Below are 20,046 nucleotides of genomic sequence, written 5' to 3'. Positions count from 1 at the left end.
ATGTAGTAACCCATGGGATTATAATTGTTGGAATTAGAAGGCCAGAAATTGGAGCTGGTGAAGAAATTTTCCTACAACCACTTCTGACTCTTTTCATTGATATAAGGAGCAAAGTCCTGCTGCCTTCCAGCAGCAACCCTCTCCAGCCAGGGCTTGACTTAGCTGTCTGAAGTATGCCTAAGGCCTTGTTCAAAGATGTGGCAATGAATTCTGGGATGCAGACACAGTTAAAACGCCTGCTGTGTCCCTTTCTGCTGACCACAGCTTCATAATCTCTGTTGCAGCTGTCCATGTTATGCCTTACATCCTTTACGGTGTTCACAGAGCATTGAGCCGGAGTCATGATGTTGGCATTTTGATACGTGGTATGAATCATCATGTTACAGGTAACCTTTTGTTTTCCAATATTCAGATGGCTTCCATTCCTCCATATCAGCTAATTTCTTTCTTAACTACAACTTTCATCTCTACACTCCCCAGTGGTGTTGACTGTTCACCAATTCATCAAGCCGTTACTGATAAAAAGGAACATAAAACATCTTCAGATTTAGCTCAAATACCCTGTACTTTTGTCTGTTATTACTTTCTTTTTCTGTTTTCTCTCCCTTTTACCATAATCCCATGGTATTCCTTTACCTTCTCATTTTCTTCCATTTCTGATTTGAAAAATATCACTTTACCAAATGTTTTATTAAGGCTAATCGTGAATATTTCACCTGAGCATTTCTGGTATCTAATCAACTGTATCAGGGAACAATATCTTAATTGCTTTTTCAAAAGTCTAATTATTAAAACCGATTTTCTTTTCTTCCAGCAAATGAGGCGGCCTGAGTCTTCCGATGATAGACATGTTATGGCAAAGCATGCCACTATTTATCCAACAGAAGAAGAGGTCAGTCTTATTTTTCACTTTTGTTATTTCTTTTGAAAATCATTGTGTTAATGTACATTGGTCACTCCTGTCTTTCCTGCTAGCATGGATTTCTTTTCACCTTTATTGCAATAATAGTCATCATCATCATCTATTTGCAGCATCTACTGCTTTTGTTTTTTACCATTGCAAAACTAAAATGTTATTCAATCAATTATATGGTATTTTAATAAATTTTTAAAAATGGCTTTTAACCCTTTAGCTATATCTGGACCAAGTATTCTTCCTGTTTTATGTTAAAACGAAACAGATCCAACCTCTCACACCTTCCCTACAATGTCATTCTAAAACTATACCAACGCACCATTGAAATCTTGAAGCTACAAGATAATGTGTGATTAATTCAGAACAATGTAAATAGACAAGCAATAAATTTGACAAAGAAATCTGCATATCAAAGGGTATCGATAGGTACCAGTTGGGTCCTGGGGTTGCTGAGATTGACTGCCCCATCCCCACAAATTCCTAGCCTTGTGTCTATAGTAGAAAGGATTATTATTATTATTATTATTATTATTATTATTATTATTATTATCATTATTATTATTATTATTATTATTATTATTATTATTATTATTATTATTAAGGTGCCAAGCTGGCAGAATCGTTGGCATGCCAGGCGAAATGCTTGGTGGCATTTCATCCATCTTTATGTTCTCGGTGAACATAAAGGGTGAAGAAAAAAACAAACTCGAATGCATCTTAACATCTGGGTATATTTTCAGCCCCTATTCCAGTTTTCCTTTATCCCTACTTGTGTGGAGGTAAACCCCTTTTTTGCTTCTCCCTGAAATCCTGGGTGTCACTGCTTGTAGTACAGGGGAGAGAAAAATGAATGCGTATCGGAGACTGACCAGCGGCTATCAGTTTGTGCCGGTCAGTGCCAAGACCGCAGGGGTTCCTAGACCCTGCACTGCTGCTTTCCTCCAAAAAATTCAAGATGACTGCAGCCCATCTAAGAAATGACGTCATTAAAAACATGTCTCAGTAGTCCTTGTTATTTTACTGTAAACAAATACATTGCAGAACATAATTTCATCTGAGTACTGAAGTGAGGTCCACTTGTGCAAAATAAGGGGTTAGTAAGACCTAGTGAACTGACAAGTATTTGTGGAAAGACAGAAAACATACAAATATGGTAAACCTCAGCAACTTTTACGTGGTCTTGTATCATTGATTCAGATTTTTTTACCTCCATGCATTACTTACGAAAAATACTTTCGTGTTTAGCTTCAGAGATTCCAGAACATTGTATCATCCTGTGAAAGGGCCTTAAAGTCAGTTTCTGATCAAATTGCTGAAGCGTAAGTAATACTTAATTTCTTCATGCGTTTGTGTCTTGGTATATGTTCTGTAGGGCAAAAGGTGAAAGTTTGTGTGTGTGTGTGTATACAAATCAACAATGCTACCTGGCAATGAAATGTTGGCTGTAAATGCAGAAGACATATGAAGGTTTGAAAGAAACAAAGGTAACATGCTCTGCTTAACCCTTTCATTATCAACCCAGCCAAAACCACCTCTGGCTCTTTAGTACAAATGTCTTGTTTTCATGTGTTTTGAATTAAAATCTTCCACGAAACCTTAATCACAATTTACATTTCTAACACTATCTTAATGATAACTAAGTAATTTTACTAAATTCTTTGTTATATTTAAAGTAATTGAAACACGGAGCATCTCAACAGAAATACAGTAACGAAAGGGTTAAGAAGAAAAATAATCAGCAGAAGACATGAAAGAAGGAAATCTCAATGTGGTCACTCTGTATGCTAGAAATAATAGCCTAAATTTCCTTCAATCCACATCCTTCCAATTGCTTCTAATGTGCATCAGCCCAAATGTAGAGGTGTGTTTAACCCTTTCGATACCAACCCGGCTGAAACCGCCTCTGGCTCTGTAATAAAAATGTCTTGTTTTCATAAGTTTTGAATTAAAATCTTTTACTCAAAGCTAGGAACTTTTCAGCACCCCCCCCCCCACCTTGTATATCAGGTAGGCTTCACCACACATCTGTTCTTTCTATTGTAGAGCTAAATAATAATCACATCACTGTTTTTATGTGTAACGATGTTAATTAACACAAGGTCTTTATAATGATCTTGTGTATATTATATTTGATATTGTAAACTCTCTCCCTCTCTCTCTCATGTATACACACACACACACACACGCCTTTTTATATTCTTACATATATATATATCTAATATATAGTGAAACTCTGAAGAAGAAAAATGGTGGCAAAATGTCTGCAGAATCTGCTGGAACTGACGGGGAAGGCAAGGAAAGGTAAAAAATCTGATAATTATATGAGTTGCAATAAATGTTAATTAGTAAATTTCATGGTTATGATTTTGTGTGAGGTTTAAAATTATTGACATACATTTTCTCAGTTCAGTTTCCCCTCTGTTTGCTGTTACATCTGTTATATTTATTTTAAGACCCCCCCCCTTCTATTTTCCCTCCAATTATGTAGCTTTCAATGCTTATGAATTTTCATTTTCTCTTTTCATAAAAATGCTTAATCTGTTTGGCAGCCCCCAATTTTAATTTTGAATTCTATTGAGAAGGCACCAGTATGCACCCTATTCTCAACTCTTTTATTCGTTATAGCTTCTGAGGTTAGTATACAGGAGTTCGTGACAGCCTTCAGTTTGGTGTTTTTATATGATGATAATTCAGGGTACAGTTCTATATTTAGGAGATGAGGAATTATGTACATTGTTTACATTTGACGGATATTTGTCCTCATCTTGTTTGTTGTTAACACAACATCTTGGCTGATATACCCTCCGGCCTTCATCAGGTGTCCTAGGGAAATTTCGAACCTGGGTTCTCATTCCTAAGCTATTTTTCGCTGTTGTTATTGTTGTTTTTTTTTTATTATTATTATTATTATTATTATTATTATTATTATTATTATTCAGGTCACTGCCTGGAATCGAACTCTTAACCACTACGCCATATGCCTGGACATTTGGCGTAGTGGTTAAGAGCATGTGCTACTAACCCCAAGTTTCTGAGTTCGATCCCAGTATCTTCAAATGCTTTTTTTTTTTTTGGACTGCACTACAAATTCTAAATATTTGACCTGTAAATCTCATTTTATTGCCTTTCAGCGGAAAGAAAGAGGAGCCTACACCACGTGCTTTAAAAGGTGTCATGCGTGTTGGTGTTTTGGCAAAGAGTTTATTGCTCCAAGGAGACACAGATGTTCAGCTTGTAGTTTTGTGTTCTGATAAGCCAACAAAAAGTTTATTAAAGAAAGTACACACTTTACTCTCAAAGACATTAGCTGTAAGTTTTCATATTCTTTATTTCAACCTTATTTACCAGACTTTGGCATTTTGATGCTTTTTTTTTTTGTTGTTGTTTTTTTTTTTGTTTGAAATTTTATATAGTTGACAACTGGTAAGATTGCATTGTATATGGTAGCTGTAGATTCTTGTCTAAGTTAAGTTTGAGTTTCATAAACTTCTTAATCTGGCGTGTCCTCACCATTTCAAATTCTTTCATGCACGACTTTTCCAGATCTTGTTAGATTCTCTTTCTATCATCACCTCTGGTTATTTTCCTAAGTAATGAAGATAATGTCTCTTTGATTTCATTATTTAGTTGATGTTTTCTCCAAAGGTTGTAATGGATCCTCTCAAACTGAGATATGGTTAACAATTCGCTGATTGTATTGATTGTATATATAATAGTAATATGTTCTATTTCAGACTGTGACCGAAGAGAAGTATGAACTTAAGATGTCAGTCAGCGATGCCTCAATCATTGTCTCCAGTATAGACAAGGAACCAGTGATTTCCTGCACCATCATGCTCACCTCTCCTGTCATTAGGGAACCACCTACTGTAAAGCCAGAACCAGGTAATTCTTGATCATATGGCTCTTGTGTGGTGCTAGACACTTACTCCTTTACTATCCTCATCATCAGTCCTTAACTCTGTTTTCCGTGCTGGTATGGGTTGGATGGTTTGACAGGAGCTAGCAAGCTGGAGATCTGCACCAGGTTCCAGTTTTATTTGGCCTCATTTCTACAGCTGAATGCCCTTCCTTAATGCCAACCACTTTACAGTGTGTGCTGGGTGCTTTTGATGTGGCACCAGCACACATACACATATATATTTGGTCCTATCCATGCATATACATGTAGGACAAATAGTGCATTAATTAATGGTATGCTTCTAAGGACTTCTCTATAATTACCTACACTATCTTAAAGAATAAGCTACACATACTACTATGTATATCTAGATGGATGTAGATGCTCTTAGTTTCTGGGTTTATATGTTTGTATGATTGGCTTAGTTGTTGTTATATTAATCTGTTGGGAGCCATATATGGAGATGTATATAAAATTCTTTTTTTGCCTGTCTTTAACTCTTTTAGCATTTAGATTTCTCTGTCAAATGTAATGCTTATTTATCACATTGATAAAAATTTGTTGTGCATTACCTTGTAGCTTTGAGACTTCAAAGACATGATTGTTTATTTTTCGAATGATATTGTTGGGTAAGTATGAGAGGTCGGATCTGGCCAGTTTGAAGATAAAACTGGTAGGTTATTTTGGCTGGTTTAAATGCTAAAGGGTTAAAATGTTATGTATACAAGGAACCCTGTCCTTGTATGTGGGTGCGTCTACAAATGGGTCCTTGGCTAGAAATTTTTGGGGATATTATAGTTGGTCATTGTATAACATATAGATATATTATTATCAACTATAATACTCACATCATCATCATCATCATCATCATCATCATCGTTTAACGTCCGCTTTCCATGCTAGCATGGGTTGGACGATTTGACTGAGGACTGGTGAAACCGGATGGCAACACCAGGCTCCAGTCTGATTTGGCAGAGTTTCTACAGCTGGATGCCCTTCCTAACGCCAAATATTAACATTTAGATAATTGTAAAGATTGTTGAATAAAAAGCTTAGTGTTTGTTGTTAGTGGAGCAATTTGTCACAGTTGATTGAACGGTGAACCTGTTTTGGCAGTAATACTTTTTTGCACTGGTGCTAAACACAGATTCATGCAGATGCGTGCAAAAATATACGCATACAGATAGGGAAAAACATTACAATATATTATTTGACTCTAATTGATATAAACATTTCCCTTCTCATCATACACATAGAGAGAAGTATGTTCACACACATAAACAAAGAGAGAGAGAAAGAAAGAAATGGAGAGAACAAGAGAGACTTTTATGATACATCAAATAATTCCCAAATGCTACAAACACATCCCCTGTTCACATAAGCATAAAGAAAAACACATAGAAAGAGGGAGAGAGAGAGAGACTTGTTTGTAGCAACCAGGGTAATTTAATATATGTTAATGTTTCTCTCTCTGATTTTTCTGCTCAGAGTGCCAAAATTTTAATTCATTCTCAGTTCTACTTTGTCGAAGACTACAGAATTCCATTGTAAGAAAATCTTTCTTTTCTTCATTTCCTCAATATTTCACAAACCATTATCTAGACAAAGTGAAGCAGAGAGCTAAATGAAATTTAATAGTTAAGTAGTTGAATAGTTGTGATTGCAAGTTAGTTGTCAACTAGTACAAAGACAAAAAATGTTCATGGTGTCAAATGGTCCAGGGATAAAAAGTCTAATGTCAAATAACTCGGTGTCAAATCAGTGATACCATGGGTGGGACCAAAATGGCTCTATGCCAAAACATCTTGTTCTCTTGCTAGAACATTTATTTATAGCTGGTTGGGTGGAGGACGAAAGGTGAGAGATTGTCATGTTCAGCTTTTAGGGAAACTGACAAGCCAAGTGAAATTATAGTCATGGCTGATGCCAGTGTTGTGTAACTGGCATGTAAAAAGCACCCTCAGATGTTTGATGATATGCCATGCTTAAGAAGACCCATCAAACCAAGTGAATGATGTCAGTGTCACATAACTGGCACATAAAAAGCACTGTTCGGATGTTGGGCCTCATGGAGGCAGGGGCAAGTGACCAAGACCTTTGGTGATGTACCATGCTTGAGAAGACCTGTCAAGCCAAGTGAGATTGTAGTCGTGACTGATGCCAGTGTTGCATAACTGGCATGGAAATAGCATCCACTGGTGTGACTGGTGTTAGGAAGGGCATCCAACTGTAGAAACAATCAGATTGGAACCTGGGGCAGCTTACCAGTTTTCAGTCAAACAGTTCACCCCATAGAAAATGGATGTTAAATGATGATGATGTGTTTGTAGGAAGAGAGTAACTTAGAGTTACAGTTCCGTAATTGGGTTTTAAAGAAGAGAAGTAGGATTCAGTGGTACAGAGTTGGCAAGGTTTGTTGTTTTCTTGGTATGGTTGTGATGGAACAATACTTTCTAGTTAATGCTAAATGTGATATTTTAAAAATTTTAGTGCCCATATATATAGATAGATAGTGGAGTGTTTTTCTTGCTTGGGTTGTGAAAAGTATGCATGTGTTGGTTGTATTGTGTTTTGAACTGGTTTACTGTTAGCTCTATATATGTGGCTGTGGTTAGTGTTGCCTTTGTGTTACAAATTTATATTATCTTTGTATTTCATTTGCTTAGGTGGAAAAAAGCAAAAAGATCCAGTTGATCTGCTCAACAAACAGACATGTTTGGATGCTCTAGCAGTTCTGAGGCATGCCAAATGGTTTCAGGTAAGCTTTATTATTCTGTAACAGTTTGTCTAACTTGATTTTTCTGTTCTTAACGTTTAATGTAGTTTCTTTGACTCATTTGGAAAGAAGCTACCCATTTTGGTAATCTGCCTCACCCACCCACTTCTACTCAGCTTGTGCCTTGTGGGGCTACTTGTGATATACGCATTCATGTGTATGCACATGCACATACATATATCATTATCATTTAATGTCCGTTGCATGGGATGGAAGGTTTGACCAGAGCTGTACCAGGTTCTAGCCTGATTTGGCTTGATTTCTGTGGCTGGATGCCCTTCTTAACGCTAGCCACTATACAGACTGTGCTAAATGCCTTTTACATGGATTCCTATATATATGTGTGTGTGTGTGTGTCTTCTGAATTTTTGTTTTAAATGCATTGATACATCTTACAATACGTGTATACTTTTTGTGTAGGCACGAGCTACTGGTCTTCCATCGTGTGTTGTGGTATTACGGATCCTCCGAGATTTACGCCAAAGAAATCCAGTATGGGCTCCACTTAGCGAATGGGTAAGTAGTCATTATCTAATACAGTAGATTCTTCCTGCGTCACAGGGCTGCTTTCTGTGACATATATATGTATCAACCCCAGTCCTGGATGGGATGCTAGTTCATCGCAGGATTACTCTTGTTTGCGAGGTGAGTGGACTGGAGCAACGTGAAATGTACCCAAGGAAACAGCGCATTGCTCAGTTCAGGAATTGAAACCACAGTCTTATAACCACGAGTTCAATACCCTACACACTTCCACCATCTGATACAGTGTTGAGTATATATTGTATATTCTTCCTTTCTGTTATTTGTAAGTTATTTGACATGGTTGTTTTCTATTTCTTCTAGGCAATGGAATTGTTAGTTGAGAAGTGTATCAGTAGTGCAGAGTTCAATCTTGGCCCTGGTGATGCTCTCAGAAGAGTTGTTGAATGTTTAGCATCTGGTATATTTTTAACAGGTGAGCTGAAGATTTATTCAATTTTGGCAACACATATCAGAGTGATTTAATGAGTGAGGTTGTAGAATACTGAGCTAAAAATATCAAGCATTATTTAGTTTCCATTGAACTACATTTACTCAAAAATCCCACTTAACCCTTTCGTTACATTATGTTGTGGTGGGGTTAAATTAAATGACATATGTTTCTTTGCTTTGACTATTTCTGCTTTTGTATCTATGTTAGAAATCAATTTCTTTTTCATGTCATAAGCTTTTGTTTCACATGTTTGTTTTCTTATTTCTTTTAACTACAACTGTTAACAATATGTCTACAGGATATTATCCTAATTGTCGTAAACGATGCCAGTGCTGCCTGGCTGGTCCCATGCCGGTGGCACATAAAAAGAACCATTCAAGCATGGTTGATGCCAGTGCCGCCTGACTGGTTCCCGTGCCAGTGGCACATAAAAGGCACCATTCAAGCATGGCCGGTGCCAGTGCCGCCTGACTGGCCCTCATGCTGGTGGCACATAAAAAGCACCCACTACGCTATCGGAGTGGTTGGTGTTAGGAAGGGCATCCAGCTGTAGAAACTCTGCCAGATCAGATTGGAGCCTGGTGCAGCCTTCTGGCTTGCCAGCCCTCAGTCAAATCGTCCAACCCATACCAGCATAGAAAGCGGACGTTAAATGATGATGACAATCTCAGCATTTGTCCCTAAGTGGACTTGATCATTGCGAAGTAAAACTGTCATGAGGTATGCAATCATGAGCTTTATTTGCACGTGGTACCTTGATAAAAACCATTTATCTTTGGTTGGTAATAAGGTAATTTAGCCCTTTTGTTATCATAGTTTTCTTGAAATACACCTCTTTGTTTCAATTAATTTAAAAAATAATGAAGAATATAGTAAAACAAGTCAGTCATTATTAATTAGATGTTTGGAACATTGATTAACAGAAAATTTTAATAGGAAATTATAATTTAGATCACTTTATAACAGGAAGTTTGTACCAGAGATGTAGGGCAGTCTTGGGCAAGTTGGTATTAATACCTGACCCTTTTTTTTTTTTTTTTTGAGTTGATTATTTTACCATGTCACCTGTTTCATTCCTTGTTTAATTCCTATATTTCCTTTCTTTAGATGTTCCAGGATTGTATGATCCTTGTGAGAAGGATCCCACAGATGTCCTTGATAGTATGTCCATGCAAGACAGAGAGAACATCACTGCTGCAGCACAGGTAACACAATAGAACGAGTAGTCAACAATTGTTTAACATTGACCAATGTAACTACTAGCCACCAGTCAAACCGTCCAACCCATGCCAGCATGGAAAATGGACGTTAAACAATGATGATGATTGAAATAGTTGAAGAAGAATTCTTTAATTTTCTTTCCATTGTATTTGTGGAATAGACATTACATTGTTATGTGTGTTGATGTTGTAAATGGATGTCTCCATTTCGAAATCGACCACTTGTTATATTTTTTATTTGTTGCCACAGCTACTTCCTTTGAGAATCACTTCAACTTAAAAGTTCCAAAATATAAAACAGCTATTAATTTTAAATGGGTGGTGTGTGTGTGTGTGTTTATTTGGCAAGAAAATTTTTTTTAAATTGCCATCCCTGAAATTTAACAATATCTGTTTCGAACACACAATTTCAGATCAGGAATCTTACAAAACAAAAACATAAAAGTAAAAATAAAATTGTGGATAAAATGGCAAAAACAAAATTACTGTGATAATTACAGGTGGGGAAGACATATTGACCATGACGGAATTTGAACTTAGAATGTAAAGATGGACAAAATACTGCCAAGCATTTTGCCTGGCATGCTAACCATTCTGCCAGCTCACCACCTTCTGCAGATTAATCATTCTTTGTGATTTGTTTTTTTAGTCAGTTTATAATTAATGTTTTTAATCAATCATAGAAAATTATTGGTTTACTTGCTGGGTTTTTTGCTTGTTTATTTGTTCAAGACCAGCTGTTAAAAATTATTATCAGAACAAAATTTTTCACCTTCATGCTCTCTGTTTTTGCAGAAAATTTATGTGAATTTCTACCTGAATTTCTTAGGAATGTATTTGTGACCAGTGTTATACAGACACAAATAGACTGCCCACCCCATACCCACATAATAACATGCTCCATTAATACATTTATTTGCAGCACACACTCCGATTAATAGCATTTCGTCAAATCCACAAAGTCCTCAACATGGAGCAGTTACCTTTACCACGTTTCAGACGGAAAAATTTCAAGCCACGTAAACGCAAGCGTGCAGTTGATGGAGATGCCGTTGTCGATGGTGATGGTAAGTATTCCGACATTCTTCCACCTCCAAAAACACATTCTCTGCAGCTCTTAAAACAGCTTTAGATGTTGGTTGATGCTTTTATAAACAGGAAATATTTACCATGTCTCATAATTTGTTGGTCACCTTGCATTTTAGACTGAGTCTAGTTATATAGTAACATGATCCAGAATTAGATATATCACTTCATTTCACATTGCTCCAGTCCACTCAGCTGGCAAAAATGAGTCGTACCTGTAATTCAAAGGGGCCAGCCTCGTCACATTCTGTGTCACGCTGAATCTCCGAGAACTATGTGAAGGGTACACATACAGGCGCAAGAGTGACTGTGTGGTAAGAAGCTTGCTTGTCAACCACATGGTTCCAGGTTCAGTCCCACTGCGCGGCACCTTGAGCAAGTGTCTTCTGCTATAGCCTCGGGCTGACCAAAGCCTTGTGAGTGGATTTGGTAGACAGAAACTGAAAGAAGCCCATCATATATATATGTATGTTTATGTTTGTGTGTCTGTGTTTGTCCCCCGACATCGCTTGACAACCGATGCTGGTGTGTTTACGTCCCCGTAACTTAACGCGTCAGCAAAAAAAAAATCGATAGAATAAGTACTAGGCTTACAAAAAATAAGTCCTGGTGTCAATTTGCTTGACTAAAGGCGGTGCTCCAGTATGGCCGCAGTCAAATGGCTGAAATAAATAAAAGAATGTCTGTGGAGTGCTCAGCCACATGCACGTTAATTTTATGAGCCAGCTTTTCTGTTAATTGGATCGACTGGAACCCTCATCGTCATAACTGACAGAATGCCATTTATAGATATATCGCATAGTAATGTACCATTTTTTTACCCAGTATATAGGATATTGGTTCATTTTATAGTATTATACATTAATGCTATGTTAACTTAATCTAAAGCTGTATTCCTAATTCTAGATGACTTAGAGATTCAAGTTGTTTTGTTTTTGTCCAGGAAAATTTAGAATTTACCGAATATGGTATTTATTTTAATGTTCATCGTTGTTGTAATAATGGTTGTTAAAGTAGTCCAAAGTGACAACATGGTAGGTAAGAGTTATATTTTGTGTCACGAGGTACTGAGAAATGAAACCCTCCTTGATGCGGTATGTTAGATTGTGGTACTCATTTACTATCATCACATTTTATCAAGACAAAGGTACCCACAAACACGTGTGTGTGGGGGGGAGGGACTTCTTTCAATTTCCGTCTACCAAATCCATTCACAAGGCTTTGGTTTGCCCAGGTGCCACACAGGGAAACTGAACCTGGGACGACATAGTTGCAGAGCAAACTTCTGAAGCACACAGGCACACCGGTGCCTATCTGCAAAGATATACTTTTACAGGAGGGGTGATAGGGACTTAGGAATTTTGACCTGCTTGCATTCATTGGACTGTGGTACATTTAGGTAAGGGCAATATTTGTTTAGGGCTTTCAGGTTTGTGTGTATCTATGTACATGCATACATTTCAGTGTATACATGAGTGTGTATGTATAACTAGTTAATTTTTCTGCGAGGCAGTAAATATAGTTGTGTGTTTCTGTATTTCTGACATTCCATTTGACAGAATCGGAATGCTGAAGGATTAAATGCCATAATGGCTCTTTAGAAATGGTTGATAGCTTTTGTTACCTAGGTGACATAATTAGAAGACAAGGTAGTTACTCTGAAAGTATAGCGACCAAAGTAAGAACAAGTTGGGAAAAGTTGAGGGAGTTTCTACTGCTTGAAGGCAACTGAGGTCCTTTCCGTCAGAGGGAAGGGCAAATTTTATGGCACTTGTGTTAAAACTGTTCCAATACCTGAGAAGAAATGAAGTGAGCATGCTCCATTGGATGTAGAATGTGTATGTACATGAAAGATATAGTCTAAATGTGCTGAGAGAAAAACTAGGCATAAGAGGAACCAGATGTAATGTGCAAGAAAGAAGACTTCACTGATGCATATGGCGAGGACAGCCATGTTTGTTACTATATTTGTATTTCATTTTACGGATAGACAAACACCCTTTGTTTTATTTTTCTTTGGTTCAACTACATAAATGAAGTGTCTGTGTTGGATAGGAGTCTGGAATATCAGTAGATATTTTGCAGTAGGCATTATAATTGAATTTAGTCCACCAAGGTTAATTGTTTTCATTAAAACTTCTAAATTGGAATTACTATTCACTTAATTTAAGACATTTGTGATTCTTTTTAACAAATTTCATTTATAAAAATTACATTTTCAGTCATTTTTTACTTAATGTTTTCCATATGCCATGCTTATTTATGATTGCTGCCTACATTTTACACTTTCTTGAAAGAAAAGTTGTTTTTTGTAAAGTTTTACCATCAGGATGTTTTTTGCTTTTTAATTTTTGTTTTGGAATTTGTTTCTAGGAACAACTTGTTTGAATGAAGAAAGCTGAAACTACCTCTAAAGACTTCAACTAAGCTTTTTTAGTTACTAGTTACATGTATTCTAAGAGAAACAATTTCTTCAAAAGTCATTAAATTAAGAGTGAGGAGATAACCAAGACAAATCAAAGTTACTACTTTCTCTTTACCTTTGTATTTAGAGTCCAATGGCATAAAAAAATAATTCCATTGTTAATAGGACTCTCATTTTCATTATTGTACTTTATCACTTTTGTATTCCATCTTAACTGTACATAATGTTAAACATTGATTTCTTGTATTGTTTAATGAGAAGAGAAAACTAACTTAGAAACAAAACTTGTTCCTTATTTTATATTTCTTATTATTTTGCCAATCCATGTTTCAGGAAACAAAGATTGATATCGACATTTGATGCTGACATTGTCATTAATTTGTCATAATAAAAATTGTTCATATGTAAATAGCTTATCTCTTGTGTATTAGAGAGGTACCAACTAATTCAACAGGCTGCTCACATTTCTGAATTAGGCTTAGCACAAAGACCTTAAAGGCGTTTCCAATAACTTGTGTTATCATCTTCATCATCAATTGTGGTTGGCATTAGGAAGGGCATCCAGCTGTAGAAACTCTGCCAAATCAGATTTGAACCTGGTGTAGCCATCTGATTCACCAGTCCCCAGTCAAATTGTCCAACCCATGCTAGCATGGAAAGTGGACGTTAAATGATGATGATGATGTTGTTAAACTAATTCTAATGAACCAATTAGTTCTAGAACATAGAATTTGTTTAACCTTTTAGCATTTAAATTGCTCTGACAACTATAAAGCTTATCTATTCATATTACTTTGAATTAATTATGTATCATCTCGTAGATTTGAGATTTTGATGATGTTATTGCTTATATTTAGAATGACATTATAAGGTTTATATTAGAAACTAGATCTACCAGTTTGAACATTAAACTGGTAGAATATTTTAGCCAGATATGGTCTGTTTAAACATAAAACAGGAGGCATGTTTGGGCCAGTTATGGCTAGTTTAAATGCTAAAGGGTTAACAGCATTTACTAAATAATTCCCTGATCTGACTTTCTGTATGTTCCAGTTTGAACAGTTTTTCTCCCGCTTTAGTTAGGTCGTCTTGTTAATGTTAATTTATATCTTGAGTTCCATGGATAATGTGTCTCTCTGTGCTCATGTATGTAAGCACAAGAACATAATGCTTGTTAATGAGCATTCATTTTTAGTTTTCTGACTGTTTGTCAAGCAAAACTAGTTATTTGATGGATTCTGTTTTGGTTTTCAGCAGTTTTAGTTCTTAACACATAAAAGTGTTCTTCAAATGATCTTGTTAAAAAAATTAATCACATTCACTATCTTAACTTAGAATTTAAATTACTTTTAAATTGTATTAACATATTATTTATTTAATTATTTTATATATTAAAAAAAAACCTAAAATTACTGGATAAAATATTTCCATAGTGAAATACTAAACTGTGTCTTTGTTCCTCTCCTAATTCAGAAATTCCACAGTTGGATATGGAAAAGTTGAGCCTCTCTGAGTACGAAGCAGTGAATGTAGTATAGGAGTCGACTGAGTGAATGATCTTAGTGTGGCACTACTCACTTCTCCTGACTATCAATTTCTTCCAGGTGGTCAGGGAGAGGAGGAAAACAAGAAAGACAAGAAGGATGTTGATGGAGATGCTGCAACCAACCAACCTTCCAGCCACCAAGCTGATGTTTAGAAACGAGGGTCACAATGAAAATATCATCAATTCCTGTTTCACTCATTTATAACAGATACTAGTTACCTTCTGCTTATTATTGTATACCTTTTTATTGTATATCATTATTTTGGATTATATCTATATACTCCACTTTGTTAAAAAAGATCTTCATTCTCAAATGTTATGGTAATAAAGTGATAGAAACTGCTAGAAATTCCTTGAGACTAAGTCTCATTACACTGGAAGTGCAAATCTAAAGGTGACCTTGCCAAATCTAAAGGTGACCCCTCTGGGGTCTATGAATATAACTGTAAAATGTGGAGTACAGTCAATTATATCCTTCATTTCAGTTATCCTGTTACTATGAAAGTTCCAGGTTGATTAAGGCAGGGTCAATTAGAGATTATAATTTCCTATTTAAGAAACTTCTTTCAGTATTCCTTTCACCTCCAATTTATTTCGTACATATATATGTATGTGTGTGGATGTGTTTGTATAATTTTTTATTTTGCCCTAAACTTTTTTGATAACAGTATTCTTGTTAAGACTTGTTTTATTATTGGTCTTCAACTTCCCTCCAGCATCATCCTTAGTTTGTTTGTTTTGTTTTCCTTCGGTTAAAACTGAAATTAGAAATAGATATCTACCTTTTTTTCTCTAGAAGCATTTCCAATGACATGAAGAACTGTTGGAGCTTTAATATTTTTGATTGTTACTACTTTATTTCTTGTCTTTCTGCCTATATTTTGCAAGCTATCTTTTAATTATCCTGAAAAATTATCTTGGTAAGGGAACACAGTTTTTTGTTCTAAACAGCTACAAATTAATTTCAGTTTAGGGGGTATATTGATTAATTTATAAAATCCTGTCAAGATCAACTTTGCTTTTCATCTTTCTGGGTGTTGATATTATCATCTGTTCCCTTTTCCACAAAATTGAAGACCTGGGACTTATAAAAAGAAACTTCAAGTCGGCGGGTGGTGGGGTTCCGAAAATTTATTGAGAGCACACATGCACATACATACATAAATAGAAATTGTCCAATTGTTAAGTGTCTGCTTCTTATCCGTACACATTCTTTTATAATTTGTTTACGTTTACTTGAAATCATTTTGAAACAAAGCAATGGAAATTGGTTTACTTACATTTATTGTATTAAGGACGTTACAAATTAAATTTTTAAAAAATAAGCGCAAACGTAAGTTAACAAAAGGATTCTACTAACAAGGACAATGGTCTACATGTTAGTGACGTATATGCTTAATTCATAGTTCTTTAAATAACGGTAACAGGATTCTACATTATTAACTCTTTTGATTACTAACCTGTCTGGGACCATGTTTGGTTCTATGATACAAACTTCCTGTTTCAAAGTGATCTAAATTAAAATCTTCCATCAAACTTGTATGCTAATTTATGCTCCAAACACCAGCTTAATTATATTACTAAATCGCTCATTATTTTTAAAAACATTAATTGAAACAAAGGCAATGTATTTCAAATGAGATGTGGTTACAAAAGGGTTAACAGTGTGGTTGAATCATTTGACACAAAGTGGAGTACATACATATTCTCTCTAATTCTCCCATTCACAGTCATAACTACAGTTTATTTACTTTGGATGTGTGTATGTATGCATATTTGTGTGAGTGGAATTCTTTGTTGTAGTCACGAAAATATATACATTTAAAATGTCAAGATTTATACATTTTTGGCAGAAGCTAAAAAAAAAAACAAAAATCTCAAAATAAATTTTCAGTGTTTCTCCTGTCATTGCACAACTAACTGAATTGTAAGCATTCTGTCAACAGAATAGTCTCAAATAAATAATTCTCCACTATTATTAATTTTTTGTTATTGTGTACTCTTTCTGTGTTCCTTGAGGATGAAGGTGGAGGATGTATTTATGTTGTTTGTTGTTTGTACAAACCTTATATTATGTGATATGAGGCTTTTCCAGGAAGAAACTGTATTTTTTATAAGAAACAAAGTTATTGTTTTACAATTGAAGCATGCTAATTCTCTCTCTCTCTGATACACTAATCACGCCCTTTCCTTTTTTTTTTAAAATTTCGCAATGCATTTTCAAGAGTTTTCTACAGTTCGAGTGTTTTCTATTATCTGACATGCCCAACCTTTCAGAGTGGAGTTCACCTCAGAGATAAAAAGTCTGTAACGGCCAAATCCAGAGGAATTTGCGGCTAAGGTACAAATGTCATCTTATTCTTTGCCCAAATGTAATGTATAAGCAGGTTATGTTCTGGTGCAGCAATCAGATTTTGTTTGCCCAGCCCCTGCCCCCCCCCCCCCCTCTTTCACACTACTTCTCTCAAATACCTCAGAACATTTGCTTTTGGAAACAGTGATCCCGTCTGCTGCAATGCTTTTTGTTTTAACATCATTGCTATGCACCCATCTTTCAACACTTAACTCTTCACGTAAAATACACCATTTTGAACATGGCCGTTGCGAGTACCCCCTGACTGGCCTTCGTGCCGGTGGCACGTAAAAGCACCCATTACACTCTCGGAGTGGTTGGCGTTAAGAAGGGTATCCAGCTGTAGAAACTCTGCCAAATAAGATTGGAGCCTGGTGCAGCCATCTAGTTCACCAGTCCTCAGTCAAACCGTCCAACCCATGCTAGCATGGAAAGCGGACGTTAAATGATGATGATGATTGGTCTGTCAAAAGTAATGCTTATTTATTTACATTGTTTTGTATTAATCATGCATTATCTCACAACCATGGGATTTTGATGATTATTTTTCAAATGACATTGTAGGGGAGTTGTGAGAGGCCAGATATGACTAGTTTAAATGCTATAGGGTTAAGTAGTTTTTTTTTGTTCATTTGTCAGATGTGACACCAATTTTACAACAGCACAATGCATCTGTTTTTTTTATAAATCATAAGGAACTTCATAGCCAATCTGATGACAATTTTCATTGTCCTGATTTCGGATCACCTTCAGCTGATGTTCTTCCCAATTTGAAACAGAATTTCACACATTGATCTTTCAAAATCTTTCATTTTTCAGCTTGCAACAAATCACTAAATGCATTAAACATTTTCTCGCATGGCTCCTGTGCTGGTAGCACATAAAAAGCACCCACTACAATCGGAGTGGTTGGCATTAGGAAGGGCATCCAGCTGTAGAAACCTTGCCAGATCAGATTGGAGCCTGGTGCAGCCCCCTGGCTCTCCAGACATCAGTCAAACCAACTCTTGCCAGCATAGAAAATAGCTTTCGTTGACATGGAGAAAGCCTTTGACAGGGTCCCCCGATCCCTTATCTGGTGGTCAATGAGGAAACTTGGGATAGAAGAATGGTTAGTGAGAGTTGTGCGAGCCATGTACAGAGATGCTGTCAGTAAGGTGAGGGTTGGAAATGAGTACAGTAATGAATTCCGGGTAGAGGTAGGGGTCCACCAAGGTTCTGTCCTCAGCCCCCTCCTATTTATCATAGTCCTCCAGGCATCACAGAGGAATTCAAGACAGGTTGCCCCTGGGAGCTCCTCTATGCTGATGACCTTGCCCTAATTGCGGAGTCACTATCAGAACTAGAGAAGTTTCAGGTGTGGAAGCAAGGACTAGAATCGAAGGGCCTTAGAGTTAACCTAGCCAAAACCAAAATCCTAATAAGTAGGAAGGTAGATAAAACAAAAACCCCTTCAGGTAGATGGCCCTGCTCAGTATGTAGAAAAGGAGTAGGTAGTAACTCTATAAGATGTACCCAGTGCAAGCTATAGACACATAAGAGGTGCAGCAATATCAAAGGCAGGTTAACTAGGAAGTTAGTTTTTGTATGTGGCAGATGTTCAGGTGCAATAAACACGGTAAACAAACAGGAAACAACTTCTGCCTCATTCCAGGGAGAAAAACTAGAGGTAGTTGATAGCTTCCGCTATCTGGGTGACCAAGTTAGTAGTGGGGGTGGGTGCGCTGAAAGTGTAGCTGCTAGAATAAGAATAGCCTGGGCAAAGTTCAGAGAGCTCTTACCTCTGCTGGCGACAAAGGGACTCTCACTCAGAGTAAAAGGCAGACTGTATGACGCTTGTGTACGAACAGCCATGCTACATGGCAGTGAAACATGGGCTGTGACTGCTGAGGACATGCGTAAGCTCGCAAGGAATGAAGCCAGTATGCTCCGCTGGATGTGTAATGTCAGTGTGCATACCCGTCAGAGTGTAAGTATCTTGAGAGAAAAGCTGAACATAAGAAGCATCAGTTGTGGTGTGCTGGTATGGACATGTGGTGAGGATGGATGAGGATAGCTGCGTGAAAAAGTGCCACACCCTAACAGTTGAGGGAACCCGTGGAAGAGGTAGGCCCAGGAAGACCTGGGCTGAGGTGGTGAGGCAAGACCTTCGAACATTGGGCCTCACCGAGGCGATAACTTCTGACCGAGACCTTTGGAAATGTGCTGTGCGTGAGAAGACCCGGCAAGCCAAGTGAGACCTAAATCCAAGGCCTCTGCCAGGGGTGTAGCCAGCCCACTTATGCGTACCTTTCCTACAATGGACACTAAACTCCGCTTGCGAAGACTTGTTGAGGCAAGTGAAATCGAACTAAATTTGACGGCTGGCACCCGTGCCAACGTCGTCTCCTTCATTGGACATGAAACTCAGCTTGCGAAGACTTATTGGGGCAAGCGAAAGCGAAATCGGTATAGCACCTGTGCCCAGCATCGCCTTTCTAGCACTTGTGCCCGTGACATGTGTAAGGATTTTCGAGCGAGATCGTTGCCAGTGCCCCTGGACTGGCTCTTGTGCGGGTGGCACATAAAATACACCATTTTGAGTGTGGCCGTTGCCGGTACCGCCTGACTGGCCTTCGTGCCGGTGACACGTAAAAGCACCCACTACACTCTCTGAGTGGTTGGCGTTAGGAAGGGCATCCAGCTATAGAAACTCTGCCAAATCAGATTGGAGTCTAGTGTTGCCATCCGGTTTCACCAGTCCTCAGTCAAATCGTCCAACCCAAATAGTGACCTTTTAAGAGAACCAACCAACTTGAACGCTACACGAATATTAAGTAAAACAAGTTTCTTACCAGGAAATCAACC

At 37.1% G+C, this 20,046-nt stretch overlaps 1 protein-coding gene across 3 annotated transcripts in view; it reads left to right on the top strand.

The window, feature by feature from the left end:
• LOC106882572 (zinc finger RNA-binding protein) overlaps positions 1-16,828 on the top strand; it is a 27,214-nt gene extending 10,386 nt beyond the window's left edge. The window contains exons 2-12 of one of the 3 annotated variants that reach the window (XM_052972064.2): positions 815-892; positions 2,162-2,235; positions 3,143-3,217; positions 4,048-4,225; positions 4,651-4,801; positions 7,484-7,575; positions 8,014-8,109; positions 8,440-8,551; positions 9,677-9,774; positions 10,712-10,856; positions 14,905-16,828. In XM_052972064.2, coding sequence (XP_052828024.1) covers positions 815-892; positions 2,162-2,235; positions 3,143-3,217; positions 4,048-4,225; positions 4,651-4,801; positions 7,484-7,575; positions 8,014-8,109; positions 8,440-8,551; positions 9,677-9,774; positions 10,712-10,856; positions 14,905-14,999 — 1,194 coding nt within the window. In that variant the 3' untranslated portion in view covers positions 15,000-16,828. Of the gene's footprint in view, positions 1-814; positions 893-2,161; positions 2,236-3,142; positions 3,218-4,047; positions 4,226-4,650; positions 4,802-7,483; positions 7,576-8,013; positions 8,110-8,439; positions 8,552-9,676; positions 9,775-10,711; positions 10,857-13,248; positions 13,710-14,773 lie in introns of those variants that run through there. The other 2 variants (XM_052972065.2, XM_089360689.1) reach the window with 2 other exon arrangements.
• Positions 16,829-20,046: the final 3,218 nt, after the last annotated feature.

Source organism: Octopus bimaculoides, chromosome 12 (assembly GCF_046866305.1).
Source record: "Octopus bimaculoides isolate indiv1 chromosome 12, ASM4686630v1, whole genome shotgun sequence".
NCBI lineage: Eukaryota > Metazoa > Mollusca > Cephalopoda > Octopoda > Octopodidae > Octopus > Octopus bimaculoides.
This window is presented reverse-complemented; position numbering and strand designations above follow the sequence as displayed.